Source organism: Galeopterus variegatus, unplaced genomic scaffold (genome assembly GCF_000696425.1).
Source record: "Galeopterus variegatus unplaced genomic scaffold, G_variegatus-3.0.2 Scaffold2506, whole genome shotgun sequence".
In the NCBI taxonomy this organism is placed as follows: domain Eukaryota; kingdom Metazoa; phylum Chordata; class Mammalia; order Dermoptera; family Cynocephalidae; genus Galeopterus; species Galeopterus variegatus.
In genome coordinates, this window is record NW_007728617.1 from 182,184 (window position 1) to 201,677 (window position 19,494).

General features: G+C 40.4%; 1 protein-coding gene across 1 annotated transcript in view; it reads right to left on the bottom strand.

The window, feature by feature from the left end:
* Window positions 1-469: 469 nt before the first annotated feature.
* Window positions 470-19,494, bottom strand: part of PIWIL2 (piwi-like RNA-mediated gene silencing 2) — a 76,310-nt gene continuing 57,285 nt past the window's right edge. The window contains 5 exon segments of the mRNA XM_008582051.1: window positions 470-2,504; window positions 3,278-3,385; window positions 3,964-4,054; window positions 4,206-4,297; window positions 4,887-4,957. Coding sequence (XP_008580273.1) covers window positions 2,348-2,504; window positions 3,278-3,385; window positions 3,964-4,054; window positions 4,206-4,297; window positions 4,887-4,957 — 519 coding nt within the window. The 3' untranslated portion in view covers window positions 470-2,347.

Below are 19,494 nucleotides of genomic sequence, written 5' to 3' on the forward strand. Positions count from 1 at the left end.
TATAGTGGGCTATACAGTGTAAGTTTGTGTAAGTGCACTCTGTGATATTCACACAACGATAAAATTGACTAACGACCCATCTCTCAAAACATATCCCCATGTTAGGTGACACATGACTGCATATGTAAAGAAGGGCAAGCATTAAAAATGAATGTGGGTGATGGGGAGGCCACCCTTGGAAGCTGGCTGGCTCTCAGTGTCTGGTGGGAAAAGAAATCTAATAAACAAGACACACACACACACACACACACACATGCGCGCGTGTCTGTCCCAGAAGTGAGACTGCTAGTACCTTTTCCAATAAGTCTTACTGCCCAGCCCATAAGGAAATCATCTGGGTACCAATGCTGGAGTAGCACCCTGTGTGCAGAGCAATAAATGAATGACTCTAAGAAGCACTGTGGTCTCTGAAGGACAAGAACTGTATCAATATAATAAGTAAGTGACACTATTTTAAAACAACTACACATTTATACAAATTTTCTTTTTATTTCACACCCCATGACCCAATCATTTGGCACTAAAACCAAAAAACAAGGCAAGAAAACTAGGAATAAAAAGTGAAGAAATTTTTGTATTATATTCAAGTATTTGTTCTGATTATCTAAGAGAAAGAGAGTATTAGGAAATCCAACTTCAAAAGAGAAATTCAAAATGCTGCTAAAGAAAATCAGAAAACTAATCTGTTAAGCCAGAGACCAGTGATTCAATTTGTTTGAGTCCATCATTTTAAAATTTCAGGTCTTAGCCTTACCCTGTGAGTCCCACACTCCAAACAAAACCAGAAATACACTTAAAGGCCAACAATCCTCATCTCTCCTCAACCTCTGCTGGTGCTGCAACTAACTAAAAATTCTCTTGCTTTTCTTCTTCTAAGGAGTTTTAAGCTAAAGTTTCTCTTCTCACACACTGTCCTTATAAAATGGTATTTGTTACCTTGTCCCCTTCCCTGCCATCACCAAAAAAAAAAAAAAAAATACAAATTTGAAAAAGTTAAATAAGACTGGCTTTTAAAATCCAGTAAAGCAAGATAAGATAGAATTAAGCCTGAAGGGATTAGAAGATGATTTTAAAATAGGGGGAGAGGGAAAAAAAAAAACCCACAGAAAAACAGTGCTTCCCCCAAACACTAAAATCCACAGGCATGGTTGACAACTTTCTAAACTGTAACATCCGGACTTTGGTAGGAGTGTCACGTTTTCCAAAGCTGACTTCTGAAAATATTAACCCGGATTCAGAAAAATTCCTAGCAAAGTGAGCCAACAGCCGGGAAGAGGTTGTTATGCAAGAAAGATGAGTAATTCCATTTATAAACATATATAAACAGAAATGAAGGCCACACACCTGGAAGAAAGATTCAATAAAAACTCACAACCCATCCTGAAGCTTCCTAGCTGCTGAATATTTTTCCCCGTGTTCTGATTGTTACTTCAAAAACTGAGACTAAGGCACTGGCTGGTTAGCTCAGTTGGTTAGAGTGTGGTGCTGATAATGCCAAGGTCCAGGGTCTGATCCTTGTTCTGGCCAGCCACCCTGCCAAAAAAAACAAACCTGAAACTTACTGAAGATCAGTTACAAAGAGCAAAGGGGTGGGTGCGTGGGTGTGGGTGTGTGTATGTATTTGGGTGGGAGGGGAGAAATCAACATGTTATACAGTGTAACATAACTAAAAGATACAGAAAAAACTTCAACTGGACTCTCTCAAGAGGCCAAGGAATAACTGAAAGCCACTTTCAAATCCGACTCAGGTCATAGGCATCATAAACTTAATCCCCAGAGAAGATTAAGTCAGCAAGGACCTGACTATACCACAAGCTGGTTTTATGACACGTCTTCATACCTGCCAGCAATAGCAATATCTATTTGAAAAATTTTGCTTCACAGGCCTTTCTATTAAGTTTCCCAGTTGGCCAAATAAAGTACCTCTCTACTTTAAGAATCTTGTGATGACTTCATTCATTATCACCTCTGGTGCCAGAAATGGGAACTGCTTAGTAAGCATGGTTTATAGGTGTAATCACTACTTCTGCAGGTTTGCACAGCTCATGTTAGCTTGGGAGGCTCTTAGTGGTTCCCCCGTACTCAACCACTCCATCTGCACAGCAGCATGCTACTGCCAACTGCTCTAAAAGGCAGCACAGCATTTCTAGCTGATACTTAGAAATTTGCTCTTGGTGATACCACGTCTAAAAGAAAAAAAGAAGAAAAATAGAAATCTTATTCTACAGAATTGGAGAACGAGAAAACGCCAACACAAAAGTCCACTTCAGTCTGTTGGTTCTGGAAGAGTCATGGCTGAGTCCAAAAGTCTGACCCTTCCTCACCGGCTGACAGGCAGGCTGTGCACTCACAGGAAGAACAAGTTCTCACACAGCTGGATGGCTGGCTCGTGATGCAAGATTTGTCCTGACAGGAAAGCTAGCTTGTGGGCATACTTGCAAGGAGCTGGAACTCTAATGGTACCAGGCCAATTCCAGTACATGTGGCACAGTTTGAAAGTCAACCTGTAGGCCAAAAAGCAAATAAGATCCTTATCACCCTCCGCCTTCAACTTGGGGACATAACGCACAGTGTACTCTCCAGCAAATTGAAAAACTGAGCAAGACACGATGCAGTTTTTGGAGTCATTGTTTTTTTTTTTTTTTTGTCCTTTTTGTGACCGGTAAGGGGATCGCAACCCTTGGCTTGGTGTCGCCTGCACCGTGCTCAGCTAGTGAGCGCACCGGCCATCCTTATATAGGATCTGAACCCGCGGCGGGAGCGCCACTGCGCTCCCAGCACCACACTCTCCCGAGTGCGCCACGGGCTCGGCCCTGGAGTCATTGTTTTTAAGCAGAATGTTTCTCTTTCTGCTATTTGTAAGTCAGAGGACATGGGTAAATCCCCTCACCATAAGCATCTCCCTATTTTCCCTATTTTTATATCACAACAAGAAAAACACCAAAAAAGGAACATCTCTTTCATCCATAAGAAAAGGCTACAGAAGCTTAAGTACGCCAGCAGAGTATCTGTATAGTCTGAACTCAAGACACTGAGTCTCAAATCTGGCTCTATATCATAATCATCTGGAGTAGTTTTTAAAAATACAAATGTCTCAGAATGCTTGTGGATGAAGCCTGGCATCGGTATTTTGTTAAAGCTCTTCAAGTAATTTTCATTCCTCAGAAAGATACCATTATTGTCAAAGACATATCTGGGGGTGAGCAGGGAGCCCACCTTAGCGAGCTGGCCAGAATGACTTAAGAGCGAGACAGGGTACGTAACTGATTGGGCTCACCTCTGCATGTGATCAGGGCTCAGGTTTGCAGTGTTGAGAACACAGACATAATGTGTAGGAATGCCACAGCCCTGCCGTACGTGATGGGCAACAAGGTAGAAATCCACCCTAAGGAAAAAGCACGAATTAGTGATATGGTTGGATTTGGCCACATAGAGCTGAAAAGGATCTGGGAGATCATTCTAGTTCCTTCACTTAAGGCTCAAAAGAGTCAAACGACTAGATCTAAGATACACAGGGACCAAATCAGGATTAGAACCCAGGTCTACTGACTTAACAGGCTATTTAAAAATGGTGCTATGGCTGGCCAGTTAGCTCACTTGGTTAGAATGGCAGTGTTGATAACCTAAAGGTCCAGAGGTTCAGGGTTAGATCCCTGTTACTCAGCAGTCACAAAAAAAGAAAATAATAATAATAATAATGATCATGGTAGAAACTCCCTTATCTGTGTGTAGAAGGTTCAGCATGCACTATCTTAGGAAAAGAATTTATGTTCATTAATTTACACATGAGGTAAAAGCTTTGTTGGTGCTGCTATTAGTTTTTTAAAGCTTTATTTTTTTAACCATACAGTCTCTGAGGATTGCATTCCACACCTCCCAAGCAACCTCCCCATTACAATACCCAGGAAATAGATAACCTCTCCACCCTTTCTTCTTCAAATACCATGTTTTTTGCCCACTTACCACTCACAACTTGTTATTGTATGATCTACCACTGTCCCAGGGGAAGGAGTCACAAAGTGCTGTCCCACGGTTATTCTGCCTCTCAGTGGGCCTGTGGATCAGCAGTGGCTGGTCCTCTTCCTTAACTGTGATCCCATAGTTTTTGCTGTAGTATTCCAAGAATGTGATCTCCTTCCCATCAGACATTGTGAAGCTATCTTTTGCAGTCTTATTCCAATCCACATCATCAATACGATACGTACGATTGTTGTATCGGGTGATAACAATATTGCCAACCAGAAGCTTAGTACACTCATCCTGGAAGTTTTCTTTGTTCTGCTGATACATGACATGCCTTTGGAAAGAGACAAAAGACTTTTAGATCACATTTGTATACATAGAGAAATGTGAAAAAGATAAGGGAATCAAATAAGTAATTTAGGGGTCTAATTACAGCTATGTAGCACCAGAAGCCTCCAGTTGTGTCTTCTAAAAGATGGGACTCCCACCTCTTTTCTTTTTTTTTTTTTTACTGAATCATAATTGATTATACATATTTTGGGGGTTCAACGTTGGCATATGTTGATCAAATCAATATTATTAATATATATATTATTACAAATCATACTTATTCTTTTATGCCTCTTGTCCAATCTCTCCCCATCCCTCTTTCCCTCCCCCTTCCCCCTCTGATAACCCTAGATTTCTCCTCTTCTTCACCTCTTTTCTCTTTAACATTAAAAACAAAACAAAAAATAGTGAAAAGATAAAAATCATATTAAAAGCAACAACTACAAATTGATAAAATTCAATCTATTGCCTAATTTTAAAAAAATTTTGGTGGCTAGCCAATACGGAGATCTGAACCCTTGACCTTGGGGTTATCAGCACCATGCTTTCCTGAGTGAGTTATATGTATTCTTTAAAATAAAGTACTTTTTTTTTTTTCCTTTTTGTCTTTATCAGACACTCCATCACGGTACACCACGATCTTCTCTGGTAGACAGTGGTTCACCTGCAACAACACTCTGGATGAGGCGACTCACGGGCCTTGGGGCTGAGGACCACAGTCAGTGAGAGGCACACTCAAACTATACCACCTGTACACATGGCAGTAGATCCCTTTGACAGTTGGCCTGAAAACTACTGTGTCTGAAAGGCAGCAGCAAAGTATCTAATCATTTCTAGACTTCCTTGGGATGGTACAACAGGCCTGGCACAGCAAAGGTGTTATAAAACATGAACGCAAAATAAGCAAGTTATGAGTCACATACATACATACAGTTTATCTTCAAACAGTGTGACCAACGTTAAAGGAATGGTAGAAAAATTATGGACCAAGTCAATCTTTTTTCTACTTGGATTTAACACTAATGACTGTCTAGGCAAAGAACAAGGTGAAGTGTTAGAGAAATTCCAACATATGACCATACACACATGCCACAGATCCACCATTCCTACATTTCTTACATACTGGTAACATCCAAAGTTGCTGATAAGTGAGAGGGTCCTTTACTAAATGTGAGGGATCTTCAAAAGATTCACAGAAAGATTCATATTATAATTCCATTTTTCCGGGAACTTTTTGAAGTAACCTCATACTATCCTACAATCTGGTATAGTGTGAAACATTTTTACTGTAACTAAGTAATCAGCAAACAGCCAGGGGAACTGTCCATGGATCCAAGTCAAATTAAATGCTGGCTTGAATCAGTTTGAAGAATATTTTTCCCATTAGGGAATATAATTACGTTCTAGTTATGTTTGACTTCAATAGTTCAATGAGAGTTGGCTGGCCGGTTAGCTCAGTTGGTTAGAGTGCAGTGTTGGTAACATCAAGATCAAGGGTTAGGTTCCCTGTACTAGCCACTTGCAAAAAAAAAAAAATAGTTCAAAAGATTAAGTTCAGTTCTGGTTAAACTAGAAGTGCTTTGCTTTAACACAGTTTTGATTCTAGCTGAGTATGGTTCATTCCAGATTTTTATTCACAATTACCTTCAAAGACCTAAATTATGAATTAGGTTTAAAGATGAATTTAGTGAGAGATAAGGCACATCAAAAAATAAATAAAATAGGCCGGCCCGGTGGCGCACTGCGCTAGTGCGCCACTTGGGAAGTGCGGCGGCGCTCCCGCCGAGGGTTCGGATCCCACATACAGACCGGTTCCCGCTCACTGGCTGAGCGAGGCGCGGGGGCAACACCGAGGGTTGCGATCCCGTTGTAAATTGCTGCTTTGATGCTGATTTTCCAGGGAAGGCTTTTTGTGCAGACCAGATTTTATCTGTTGGCCTTTTAATTACTTCTAGGTCTTGTTAGGTCAGATACACCTGGGCTGTGTGGAAATTCTGGCCCGGGACTGAGTCTTCCAGCAAACTGTGCCCCCTGCAGTTCTATCTCCCTGACCAGTCTCCACTGAGTGGGCCTGTGCCAATCAGAAAGCAGATCACCTGCCGACACTGCACCCCAGTGTTCTCCTGGCGGGCCAGACTCCTTCCTGCACTCTAAATGCTTCTTGTGCAGTAGGCTGTGCGTGGGTCCCTCGCAATGACTCAAGGGCCTTTGGGTAGCTCCTTGCTCTGGTCAGCTGCATCTCCTTGCTCCTATGTGGGTCCACAGGAACCCTGTCAGTGGTCTTGCTGGCCTGGGGGCTGGTATGGTGCACTCCGAGGCCCTCTTCTCCCCTGCACACTCCAGGCAACTTCATGCAAAGGGCTCAGCTGAGGCTTTTACTGGTTCCTGCTCCGTGTGCTGCAGCTTCTTCCCATCTCTCACCGGGCTGGCCCTGACATGGCTGGGGCTTGAAACAGCCAGAGCAGTTTCTTCTTCCTCTCGCCATGGCTTCTCCCTCCTTCATGAACTCTGCTGGTCTCTCCTTCTCTTCTCCTGAGCTCCAGCAGTCCCAGGTTGGCAGTTTTTGCTTTTTAATTGTTGTAAATTGGTCAATTGTGGGAGAGAGTGACACTGGGGATCGTCCTTTCTGCCAACTTGATGACTTCACCCCTGAAGCTATTTTCTCCTGGCAGTGTTTGCTAATTCCACAAAAGTACCTAAAAAGCTATGAGGTTGAGGAGTGCTTTTTATTTTGAAAAGCTTTATTGAGATACAATTCGGTATACCATAAAAATCACCCTTTTAAAGTACACAATTCAAAGGTTTTTATATTCTTCGTAATTTTGAAACCATCACCACTAATTTTAGAATATATTCATCACCCTAAAAGGAAATCCCATATCCATTAGCAGTCACTCCCTACTGCCTTCCCCTCCAACTCCTAGAACCCACTAATGTACTTTCTGCCTCAATGGACTGGCCTACACTGGACAAATAAAATCATATAATACGTGGTCTTCTGTGTCTAAATAATTTCACTTAGCATAACGTCTTCACGGTTCACCCAGGTTGTAGCATGTCTCAGGCCTTCATCTGGCACCAAAGCACAAAACAGACTGAAGAATAAGAAGAATGAATATTAGGAGATCACTCCTACTTTAGGATGTTAAAAGACACAGAAAACCTTCATTCCCATGGTAACACCAGAAAAATAAAGCCTTGATAAACCGACTTTATCAGGGTGAGGAGCCTTCACAGGTGAGCAGGGAACCTCTGAAACTTCCCAGGGGCAAATGCCAGGAGTATGGGCAGGAGGAAGGGGAGGGCTGAGCAGGTCAAGAAGAGACCAGACAAGCTATTGGCAATGATGAGTGCAGGAAAAGTAGGCTGATGTCTGGAAGATCCCCCAAAACAATAATCACTGACTTAAGATATCTCTCCATCCCAACCTCCTCCCAATTCTGCTGGGAAAAGGCAAGTGAAGTTGGAACTTAAAAGCAGAAAGAACTCACACAGTCTCACATATTCCACAGGTGCCTGGAACTTCTGATTGCAAAGGTGATACCCTGGCCCACTCCCTTCCTGCCCTAGGGTCAAACACAGGTCAAAAACAGTCTATCCCCTCAGCAGCCTCTGCCACATCAGCAGCAACACAGCAACAGGGGTTGCATTAACCAGAGCTGAGTTCAACATTCTTAAAGTTCAGGCCAAATATCAGATCAACTCAACAGGTGGTGACTAATCATTCATGAGAGATAAAGCAGAGGTAGGTGTCAAGAATGCAGCTTGTTTTGATTTTCACACCAGAGGGGAAGGAAACACTGATGCTGGGACTCACACATTAGGCCTGAGTGGCCCATGAGATATCCAAGTAGCAGTTGGATATGTGGTCCAGGAGCTCAGATGCACGGTATGGGCTTCAGTGGGGATTCCCAGCACGTGCTCTAGGGAAACCCATCTTGCTCCTCTGCCCCCAAGGATTCATTTTCAGGGAGTCCACAAGGTCAAAATTGTTTTTATAATATTACCACCGCCTTACTTGCCTTTCTTATATTCACTGTCTCACAAATATATGATAGAATTTTTCAGAGAGTAAATGATGTGTGATATCACAACACACTAAATGCAGTATATCTATCCAACTTTACTAATCTAGAAATTTCAGAAATCCACTGTTCTCTGGGTCTACAGCTGGTGCTTCATTTGTTTCCTTCGTTGGTGTCATGTTTTTCTGTTCTTTCTTGATCTTTGCGTCTTTACATTGATGACTTGGCATTTGAGGAGACTGCTACCTCTTAGTTCTATAGGTGTTCTTGGAGGCGTCAGACCTTTACTGGTTAATATCAGAGCTCTGTCTCTGGTCTGTGGTTTTGGTTAATTCCAGCACTGGGGGAACTTCCTGTGGGGACCAGCACTTGAGCCCTGTGATTGAGCTAAATTGCTGCTTTGATGCTGATTTTCCAGGGAAGGCTTTTTGTGCAGACCAGATTTTATCTGTTGGCCTTTTAATTACTTCTAGGTCTTGTTAGGTCAGATACACCTGGGCTGTGTGGAAATTCTGGCCCGGGACTGAGTCTTCCAGCAAACTGTGCCCCCTGCAGTTCTATCTCCCTGACCAGTCTCCACTGAGTGGGCCTGTGCCAATCAGAAAGCAGATCACCTGCCGACACTGCACCCCAGTGTTCTCCTGGCGGGCCAGACTCCTTCCTGCACTCTAAATGCTTCTTGTGCAGTAGGCTGTGCGTGGGTCCCTCGCAATGACTCAAGGGCCTTTGGGTAGCTCCTTGCTCTGGTCAGCTGCATCTCCTTGCTCCTATGTGGGTCCACAGGAACCCTGTCAGTGGTCTTGCTGGCCTGGGGGCTGGTATGGTGCACTCCGAGGCCCTCTTCTCCCCTGCACACTCCAGGCAACTTCATGCAAAGGGCTCAGCTGAGGCTTTTACTGGTTCCTGCTCCGTGTGCTGCAGCTTCTTCCCATCTCTCACCGGGCTGGCCCTGACATGGCTGGGGCTTGAAACAGCCAGAGCAGTTTCTTCTTCCTCTCGCCATGGCTTCTCCCTCCTTCATGAACTCTGCTGGTCTCTCCTTCTCTTCTCCTGAGCTCCAGCAGTCCCAGGTTGGCAGTTTTTGCTTTTTAATTGTTGTAAATTGGTCAATTGTGGGAGAGAGTGACACTGGGGATCGTCCTTTCTGCCAACTTGATGACTTCACCCCTGAAGCTATTTTCTCCTGGCAGTGTTTGCTAATTCCACAAAAGTACCTAAAAAGCTATGAGGTTGAGGAGTGCTTTTTATTTTGAAAAGCTTTATTGAGATACAATTCGGTATACCATAAAAATCACCCTTTTAAAGTACACAATTCAAAGGTTTTTATATTCTTCGTAATTTTGAAACCATCACCACTAATTTTAGAATATATTCATCACCCTAAAAGGAAATCCCATATCCATTAGCAGTCACTCCCTACTGCCTTCCCCTCCAACTCCTAGAACCCACTAATGTACTTTCTGCCTCAATGGATTGGCCTACACTGGACAAATAAAATCATATAATACGTGGTCTTCTGTGTCTAAATAATTTCACTTAGCATAACGTCTTCACGGTTCACCCAGGTTGTAGCATGTCTCAGGCCTTCATTCCTTTTTTTTACAGAATATTCCATTGCATGGATATAATACTATTTTGTTTGTCCGTTATCAGTTCACAGACATTTGGATTGTTTTCATTTCTGACCAAAATCAATAATGCTGCTATGAACATTTGTGTACAAGTTTCTACGTGGACGTATGTTTTCAATTTTATTGGGTACTAGCATATAGCTAGAACCAGAATTGCTGAGGCATAGGGTAAATCTATGTTTAACTTTTTAAGAAACTGCCAGAGTTCTTTGTACATTTTGGGTAACAGCTTGGGTACTAGCATATACCTAGAACCAGAATTGCTGAGGCATATGGTAAATCTATGTTTAACTTTTTAAGAAACTGCCAGAGTTCTTTGTACATTTTGGGTAACAGTCCTTTATCATATATGTGCTTTACACATATTTCCTCCCAGTTGGTGGCTTATCTTCTCCTTCTCTTAACAGTGTCTTTCCCAGAGCAGATATTTTTAATTGTAATTAAGTCCACCTTACCAATTTTTTCTTTCATGGATTTGTGCTTTTGCTGTTGTATCTAAATAGTAATGGCTGGCTAATTAGCTCAGCTGGTTAGAGCACTGCCTTGTAACAACCATGGTCAAGGGTTTGGTTCCTCTTGTCGACCAGCTGCCAAAAATGAATAAATAAATCCACATTGAGCAAGCATGATTTTCAAACAAGCTTCACTTCTCTGAGGTGTCCTGACCAAAAAAAAAAAAAAAAAAAGTAATCACCAAGACCACTTAGATTTTCTCCTGTTATCTTCTAGAAGTTTTATACTTTTACATGTAAAGTATACGTCTACAATCTGAGTTAAGTTTTATGAAAGTCATAAGGCCTGTGTATAAATTTATTTTTTTGCATGTGGATGGCCAGTTGTTCCAGCACCTTTTGTTGAAAAGATTCATTTTGCCATTGAATTGCCTTGGCTTCTTTATCAAAGATCACTTGACTATATTTGTGTGGGTTATTTCTGGGCTCTCTACTCTGTTCTATTGATCTATTTGTCTGTTCTTTCATAAATACCACACAACCTTGATTGTTCTGTGATAAGTCTTTTAAGTTGGGCAGAATCAGTCCTCTAACTTTCTTCTTCAGTACTGTGTTGGCTATCCTGTGTCTTTTGCCTCTCTATACAAACCTTAGAATGAGTTTGTTGATATCCAGAAAATAATTTGCTGGGATTTTGATTGGGATTGCTTTGAATCTATTAATCAGAGTTGGGAAGAAATGGCATCTTTCTCACAATTAACTATGATGTTAGCTGTAGATTTTGGTTTGTTTTTGGCAGCTGGCCAGTATGGAGATCTGAACCCTTGACCTTGGTGTTATAACACTGCGCTCTAATCAACTGAGCTAACACTGAGCCCTGCTGTAGATTTTTTGTAGATCTTTTATCAAGTTGATGATGCTGCCCTCTATTCCTAGTTTGCTGGAAGTTTTGTTTTATTTTTAAATAATGAGTGGTTGTCAAATGCTTTTCTTGCATCTACTGAAGTTACCATAGGATTTTTCTTCTTTAGCCTGTTCATGCAATGGATTACATTAAGTGATTTTTAAATGCTGAACCAGCCTTGCATAACTGGAATAAAACACACTTGGTGGTTGTATTAGTTCCCTGTGGCTGCTGTAACAAACTACCACAAAGTAGGTGGCCAAAACAATAGAAATTTATTCTCTCACAGTTCTGGAGGTTAGAAGTCCAAAATCAAGGTATCAGCAAGGCCATGCTTCCTCCAATGCCTCTATGGAAGCATCCTTCCTTGCCTCTTCTAGCTCCTGGTGGTTGCTGGCAATCCTTGGTGTTACTGGCTTGTAGCTGCATCACTCCAATCTCTGCCTTCGTCTTCATGTGGCCTTCACCCCTGTATATGTGGGTCTCTGCAGGTGTTCTCCCTGTCTCTGTGTCCAAATTTCTAGTCATTGGATTAGAGCCCATTACAATCCAGTCTTACCTCATCATAACTTGATTACGTCTGCAAGACCCTACTTCCAAATAAGGTCACATTCACAGGTTCCAGGTGAACTATGCATTTGGAGAGGCATTATTCAACTTAATAAAGTCATGGTGTAATTCTCTTTACACACTGTTCGATTCGCTTTGCTAATATTTTGTTGAGGATTTGCATCTATGCTCCTAAGAAATATTGGTCTGTAGTTGTCCTTTCTTGTAATGTCTTTATCTGGTTTAGTGTGAAGTGGTATCTCATTGTGTTTTGATTTCCATTTCCCTAATGACTAATGATATTTAGTGTCTTTTCAGGTGCATGTTGTCTATTTGTATATGCTCTTTGGATAAATGTCTATTCAAATGTTTGCCCATTTTAAAATTGGGTTGACTTTTTCTCCTTGAGTTATAAGAGTTCTTTATATATTCTGGACACTAGACTCTTAGAAGATGTATCAGATGAACGATTTCCAATTTATGGGTTATCTCTTAACTTTCTTGATAGTGTCCTTTGTAGCATAAAAGTTTTTAATTTTGATGAAGTCCAATTTATCTATTTTTCCTTTGGCTGCTTGTGCTTTCAGTGTCATATCTAATAAACTGTTGCCTAAAACATGGCATATCTATGTTATTGTATAGAGTTTTATAGTTTTACATCTTACATGTAGATCTTTGATCCATTTGGAGTTAATTTTTGTATATTGTATGAGGTAGAGAATTTCATTCTTTTTTTTTTTTTTTTTTTTTAGCTGGCCAGTACGGGGATCCAAACCCTTGATCCTGGTGTTACCAGCACCATGCTCTCCCAATTGAGCTAAACGGCCAGCCTGAGAACTTCATTCTTTTGCATTTGCATATCCAGTAGTCCCTGCACAAAGAATAGTTGAAAAGACTATTCTTTCCCCCAGTGAATGACCTAGTTGAAAACCAGCTGGCCATAGACACGTGGGTTTATTTCTGGACTTTCATTTTTACTCCATGGATCTTTAAGTCTGTCTCTATGCCACTACCATACTGTCTTGTTTACTCTAGCTTTGTAGTAAGTTTTTAAATCCAAAAGTGTGAGACCTTCAACTTTGTTCTTTTTCAAGACAACAGTGACTATTCTGGGTCTTTTGCATTTCTATATGAATTTGAAAATCAGCTTGTCCGTTCCTGCAAAAAAAGAATTTTACTTTTGAAATGGAATTTGTTGCATCTGTAGATCCAATTTATGCACATCTGACGAGATTTATAATTACTGCTTTACATGGTTGTCTCTTAAAGAAAAATTACTAACAAAAATACATTACTGTTGTCTTAAATTTATCTCTGTAGTTACCTTTCCTGGTGACACTTATTTCTTCATGTGGATTCAAGTTACTGACCAGTGTAATTTCATTTCAACCTAAAGAACTCCCTTTGGTATTTCTTGTAGGACAGATCTGCTAATGACAAATTCTTCCAGTTTTTCCCTATCTGGGAATCTTTTAATCTCTCCTTTGTTTTTTTAAAAGATTGACACATAGTTCACATACCATAAAATTCACCTTAAAAAAAATTATTTATTTAGGCAACTGGCTGGTACAGGGATCTGAACCCTTGACCTTGATGTTAAAATACTGCGCTCTAGGGCCGAGCCTGTGGCGCACTCGGGAGAGTGTGGCGCTGGGAGCGCAGCAGCGCTCCCACTGCGGGTTCGAACCCTATATAGGGATGACCAGTGCACTCACAGCGCTCACTGGCTGAGTGCGGTGCGGCCGGTCTCAAAAAGGACAAAAAAAAAATACTGCACTCTAACCAACAGAGCTAACCGGTCAGCCAAATCCATCATTCTAAAGTGTACAATTCAGACCGCACTCTAACCAACAGAGCTAACCGGTCAGCCAAATCCATCATTCTAAAGTGTACAATTCAGTAGTTTTTAGTATATTCACAAAGTTGTATACCTATCAACAGTATCTAATTCTATATTTTAATCCCAAAGATTAAAGAGAAGATTTAGGTTTGTTTCTTCCAAGTGCCTGGGGTATTAGCACTCTGACAAACTGGGGAACACTAGTACTCTGGGTCATCATCTTCAATTTGAGGAACTGACATAATTTAAAGGTGAGCTGTAGTTTACTATAAGGGCCTATACACCTCTCATTTTCCATTATTCTTACTGTGTCACATCTTTAGGATGCCAATCCAAAATGACAGAGGTTCTCTACTGTCATCCACCCTTAGTGGGTTCTAGACTCCAATCACTGTCCACCTAGGAAACTGCTAGACTGTCAAAAGCTCTCCTCATAAAGTACCTCTTGAATGACATAATAAGGTCTTCCAAAAATCTGTTCCTTCATAAAAGCAGCAGGAACACTGTCAAAAATGTTCATAATCAATTTTTTTTAGATCTGTGGAAACTAACCACAGGCTTGCAGCATTTATTCAAGAAAATTGGCTAATCTGGGTAAGAACAGCGAGCTCTGTAGTGTTGTCACTTGCTCCACAGCCTTCCCCTTTCTCCAGCTCTGTAGCACTGTGACATCTGCACCTTGCCACCAGGGTAACTGTGAAAGTCACCCAGCAGTCACTGCAGGGGCAGAAGAGATTTGAGGCTTTTAAAGAAATCTCTGTCTAGTCATTGGATGATCACTAAGCTAACTAAGGAGAGACTTCAGTGGCTTGACACAGTTCAGATTACAGAGATTACAGATGTAGACCAGAAAAATCACTCAACTAACAGTAACAACAGTCCCTGAGAGTGGAGCTCTGATTTGCAGACCTGCCACATTATATTTTTTAAAATGTATAGCTTTCAACAAAGAATTATGAGGCATGCTGAGAAATAGGATAGCATGACCCACCTGCATGAAACAAAACCCCCCAAACAGTCAATAGAAACTGTCCTAGAGAAAGCTCAGATGTTGGTCTTATTACACAAAGATATGAAATCAGCTATTTTAAATACTGTTCAAAGAACTAAAAGAAACCATGTCTTAGGACTATTGATGAGTAGATAGAAATAATAGGAAAGAATCAAATGGAAATTCTGGAGTGGATATGTATAATAATTGAAATGAAAAATTCATTAGAGGGCTTTAACAGCAGATTTGAGCAGGCAGGAGAAATAATCAGCAAACCAGAAGATATGTCAGTTGAGATTATATCCAGTGTGAAGAAGAAAAAGAAAAATAAGCATAGCTTTTTTTTTTTTTTTTGTCTTTTTGTCTTTTTTTCCGTGTCTGGCAACGGATCGCAACCCTCAGTGTTGCCCCCGTACCGGACCGGGGACCGGCAACGGGATCGCAAGCCTCGGTGTTGCTCCCGCACCTCGCTCAGCCAGTGAGCGGGAGCCGGTCTGTATGTGGGATCCGAACCCTCGGACGGGAGCGCCGCCGCGCTTCCCAAGCGGCGCACTATCCAGTGCGCCACCGGGCCGGCCCCTAAGCATAGCTTTTGAGACCTGTGAGACACCATCAAGCATACCAACATATAAATATTCATAGTCTCAGAAGGAGAGGAGCAATAGGATATCTGAAGAAATACTGGACAAAAATTCCCCAAATTTGATGAAAAACATTAACTGACACATCCAAGAATCCCAAGGAACACCAAGTAGGATAAACTCAAACTTGACCCACAACATGAGCTCTTCCATGGGTCTCCAGCCTGCTGGCTCACCTTGTAGACTTTTTGTGTGTGTGTTGCTGGCTGGTATGGGGATCTGAACCCTTGGCCTTGGTGTTGTTACAAGGCTGTTCTCTAACCAATTGAACTAACCAGCCAGCCCTCACCCTGCAGATTTTGACCTTGCCAGCCTCCATAATCATGTGAGCCAATCCTTAAAATAAATCTCTTTTACAGCCACACACACACAAGCATACACACACACACATGCCCTATTGGTTCAGTTTCTCTGGAGAACCCTGACTAATAAAGAATTACCACAAAGAAAGCAGGAGAGAACAGAACTATACAAGAACAAAATTCTTGTATAGTATTAAAATTAATTTGGCATTTATCTGAACAAGATTATTATAAGTTAATATGCAGATAAAGCCTCTGATAAAATCAGACCCACTTTCATTATAAAACCTCTCAGCAAATTAGGAATAGAAAGAAACTTCCTTAACACGATAAAGAGAATTTATTTTAAAAACCCACAGGTGACATCATACACAATGGTGAACAACTGAAAGCTTTTCCCCTAAGATTAGGAAAAAAACAAGAATGCCTAATTTCAAGAATTTTCAGAAAAAATGACTATACCTCATAAACAAATTTAGCAAAGTTGCAGGATACAAGATTAACACACAAATGCCAGCTGTGTTTCTATACACCAAGCAACAAATAAGCCAAAAATGAAATTAAGAAAACTATTCCATTTACCATAGTATCCAAAAGAATAAAATACCTAGGAATAAATTTAACCAAGGAGAGATGGCCAGTTAGCTCAATCAGTTAGAGCATGGTGCTGATAACACCAAGGTCCAGGGTTTGATCCCTGTACCAGCCAGGTGCCAAAAAATTCCACTTAAACAAGGAGGTGAAGGATTTGTGTATGGAAACTATAAAACACTGCTAGCTAAAAGAAAATGAAGGTGGCCAGCATCACAAGGACACAACAAAAATAGAAAACTACAGCCAATATCCCTGATTAACATAGATGCAAAAATCTTCAACAAGATACTAGCAAACTGAATCCAACAGCACATCAAAAAGAGTATACAATAAGATCAAGTGGAATTTATCCCAGGGATGCAAGGACAGTTCAACTGACACAAATTAATGAATATGATATATCACATCAACAAAATGAAGGACAAAAACCATTCAATCATCACAATTGATGCAGAAAAAGAATTTGATAAAATTCAACATCTCTTCATGATAAAAACTCTCAACAAATTGGTATAGAAGGAACATACCACAATACAATAAAGACCATATATAACAAACCCACAGCTAACATCACACTGAATGGGGAAAAGTTGAAAGCTTTTCTTCTAAGAACTGAAACAAAACAAGGATGTCCACTTTCACCACTCCTTATTTAACACCATACTGAAAGTTTTAGCCCAAGCAATTAGGCAAGGAAAAGAAATGAAAGGCATCTAAATTGGTAAAGAGGAAGTCAAACTGTACCTGTTTGTAGATGACATGATCTTACATACAGAAAAACCTAAAGACTCCCCCAAAAAACTCATAGAACTGATGAACAAATTCAATAAAGCTGTGGGCTACAAAATCAATGTACAAAAATCAGTACTGTTTCTATACACCAACAATGAACTATCTGAAAATGAAATCAAAAAGCAATTCTATTTACAGTAGCTACAAAAAAATAAAATACCTCTGAATAAATTTAACCAAGGAGGTGAAAGATTTCTACAATAAAACTACAAAACACTGATGAAAGAAATTAGAGGACACAAAAACATGAAAACGGGCCGGCCCGGTGGCACACTACTACAGTGCGCCGCTTGGGAGCGTGGTGGCGCTCCCGCTGAGGGTTTGGATCCCACATACAGACCGGTTCCTGCTCACTGGCTGAGCGAGGTGCGGGCGCAACACCGAGGGTTGCGATCCCATTGCTGGTCCCGGTCCGGTACGGGCGCGACACTGAGGGCTGCGATCTGTTGTCGGACACGAAAAAAGACAAACAGGAAAAAAAACAAACAAACATGAAAACACATCCTGTACTCATGGTCTAAAAGAATTAATATTGTCAAAATGACCATAAGCATATTACACAAAGAAATCTACAGATTCAGTGCAATCCCTATCGAAATACCAATGACACTCTTCACACAAGTAGAAAAAAAATCCTAAAATTCATATGGAACCACAAAAGGCCCTAAACAGCCAAAGCAATTCTGAGCAAAAAGAACAAAGCTGGAGGCATCACACTGCCTAACTTCAAAATATACTAAAAAGCCACAGTAATCAAAACTGAATGGTACTGGTATAAAAACAGACATACAGATCAATGGGACAGAATAGGGAACCCAAAATTAAATCCACATATTTACAGCCAACTGATTTTCAATAAAGGTGCTAAGAACATACAATGGCAAAAGGACATTTTCAATAAACAGTACTGGGAAAACTGGATATCCACATGCAGAAGAATAAAACTAGACCGCTATCTCTCACCATAGAGAAAAATTGATTAAAAATGGATTAAAGACTTACATGTAAGACCCAAAACTACACAACTACCAGAAGAAAACAGGGGAAATACTTTGACATTGGTCTGGGAAAATATTTTTATGGATAAGGCTTCAAAAGCATAGGCAACAAAACAAAAATAGGGAAATGAGATTATATCAAGTTGAAAAGCTTCTGCACAAGAAAGGAAATAATCAACAGAGTGAAAGGCAACTTGCAGAGTGGGACAAAATATTTGCAAACTATTCATCCGACAAGGGATTAATAGCAAATAACTTACCTGCAAAAAACCAAATAGCCAAATTTAGAAGTGGGCATAGGACGTGAATAAACATTTCTGAAAAGATGACATACAAATGGCCAACAAATACAGAAAAAGTACTCAACATCATTAATCATTAGGGAAATGCAAATCAAAACTACAATGTGATATCATCACTCCCCAGTTAGAACGGCTATTATGAAAAAGAAAAAAAAATAATAAGTGCTGGCAAGGAAAGGGAATTCTCACACATAGTTACTGGGAATGTAAATTAGTACAATCATTATGGAAAACAGTATGAAGGTTCCTCAAAAAACAAAAAATAGAACTACCATATGACCCAGCAATCCCACTACTGGAAAAACATCCAAAGGAAAGAAAATCAGTATGTCAGAGAGATATCTGCACTCATGTTTATTGCAGCACTATTAACAAACATCCAAGATACAGAATCAACCTAAGTGTCTGTTGACAGAAGAATGGATAAAGAAAATGTGGCATATATACACAATGGAATCCTAGTCAGATGTGAGAAAGAATAAAATCCTGTCATTTGCAGCAACATGGATGAGGCTAGAAGACATACTTTAAGTGAAATAAGTCAGGCACAGAAAGATAAATACCACATGTTCTCACTCACCTGTGGGAGCTAAAAAAGTTTAGCTCATAGAAGGAGAGAGCAAAACTGTGGTTACTAGAGGCTGGGAAGGGTTGCGTGGTAGTGATAGGGAGATGCTGGTTAATGAATACAAACTTACAGGCAGAATGAGCAAGTTCTAGTGTTCTCTAGCACTGTTAGGTGACTACAACAATAATGTATTGTACATTTCGAATAGCTGAAGAGAGGGTTTCAAATTCCCAACACAAAGAAATGACAAATGTTTGATGTGATGTTAATTACCCTGATTTGATCATTACACATTGTATACACATACTGAAATATCACTCTGTACCTCATAAAAATGTACAATTATTATGTGTCAATTGAAAAAAAATTAAAGACTTAAAAAAATGGAAAGACATCCTGTGTCCATATACTGGAAGACTTATTATTATTAATACTCTGCAAAGCAATTAAGACAATACTCTGCAAAGCAATCTACAATCTACAATCCCTATCAAAATTCCAATGGCCTTTTCTACAAAAACAGAAAAGCCTATCCTCAAATTCATATGGAATTACAAGTGTCCCTGAATTACCAAAACAATATCAAAAAATAAAAAAAATTGGAAGACTCAC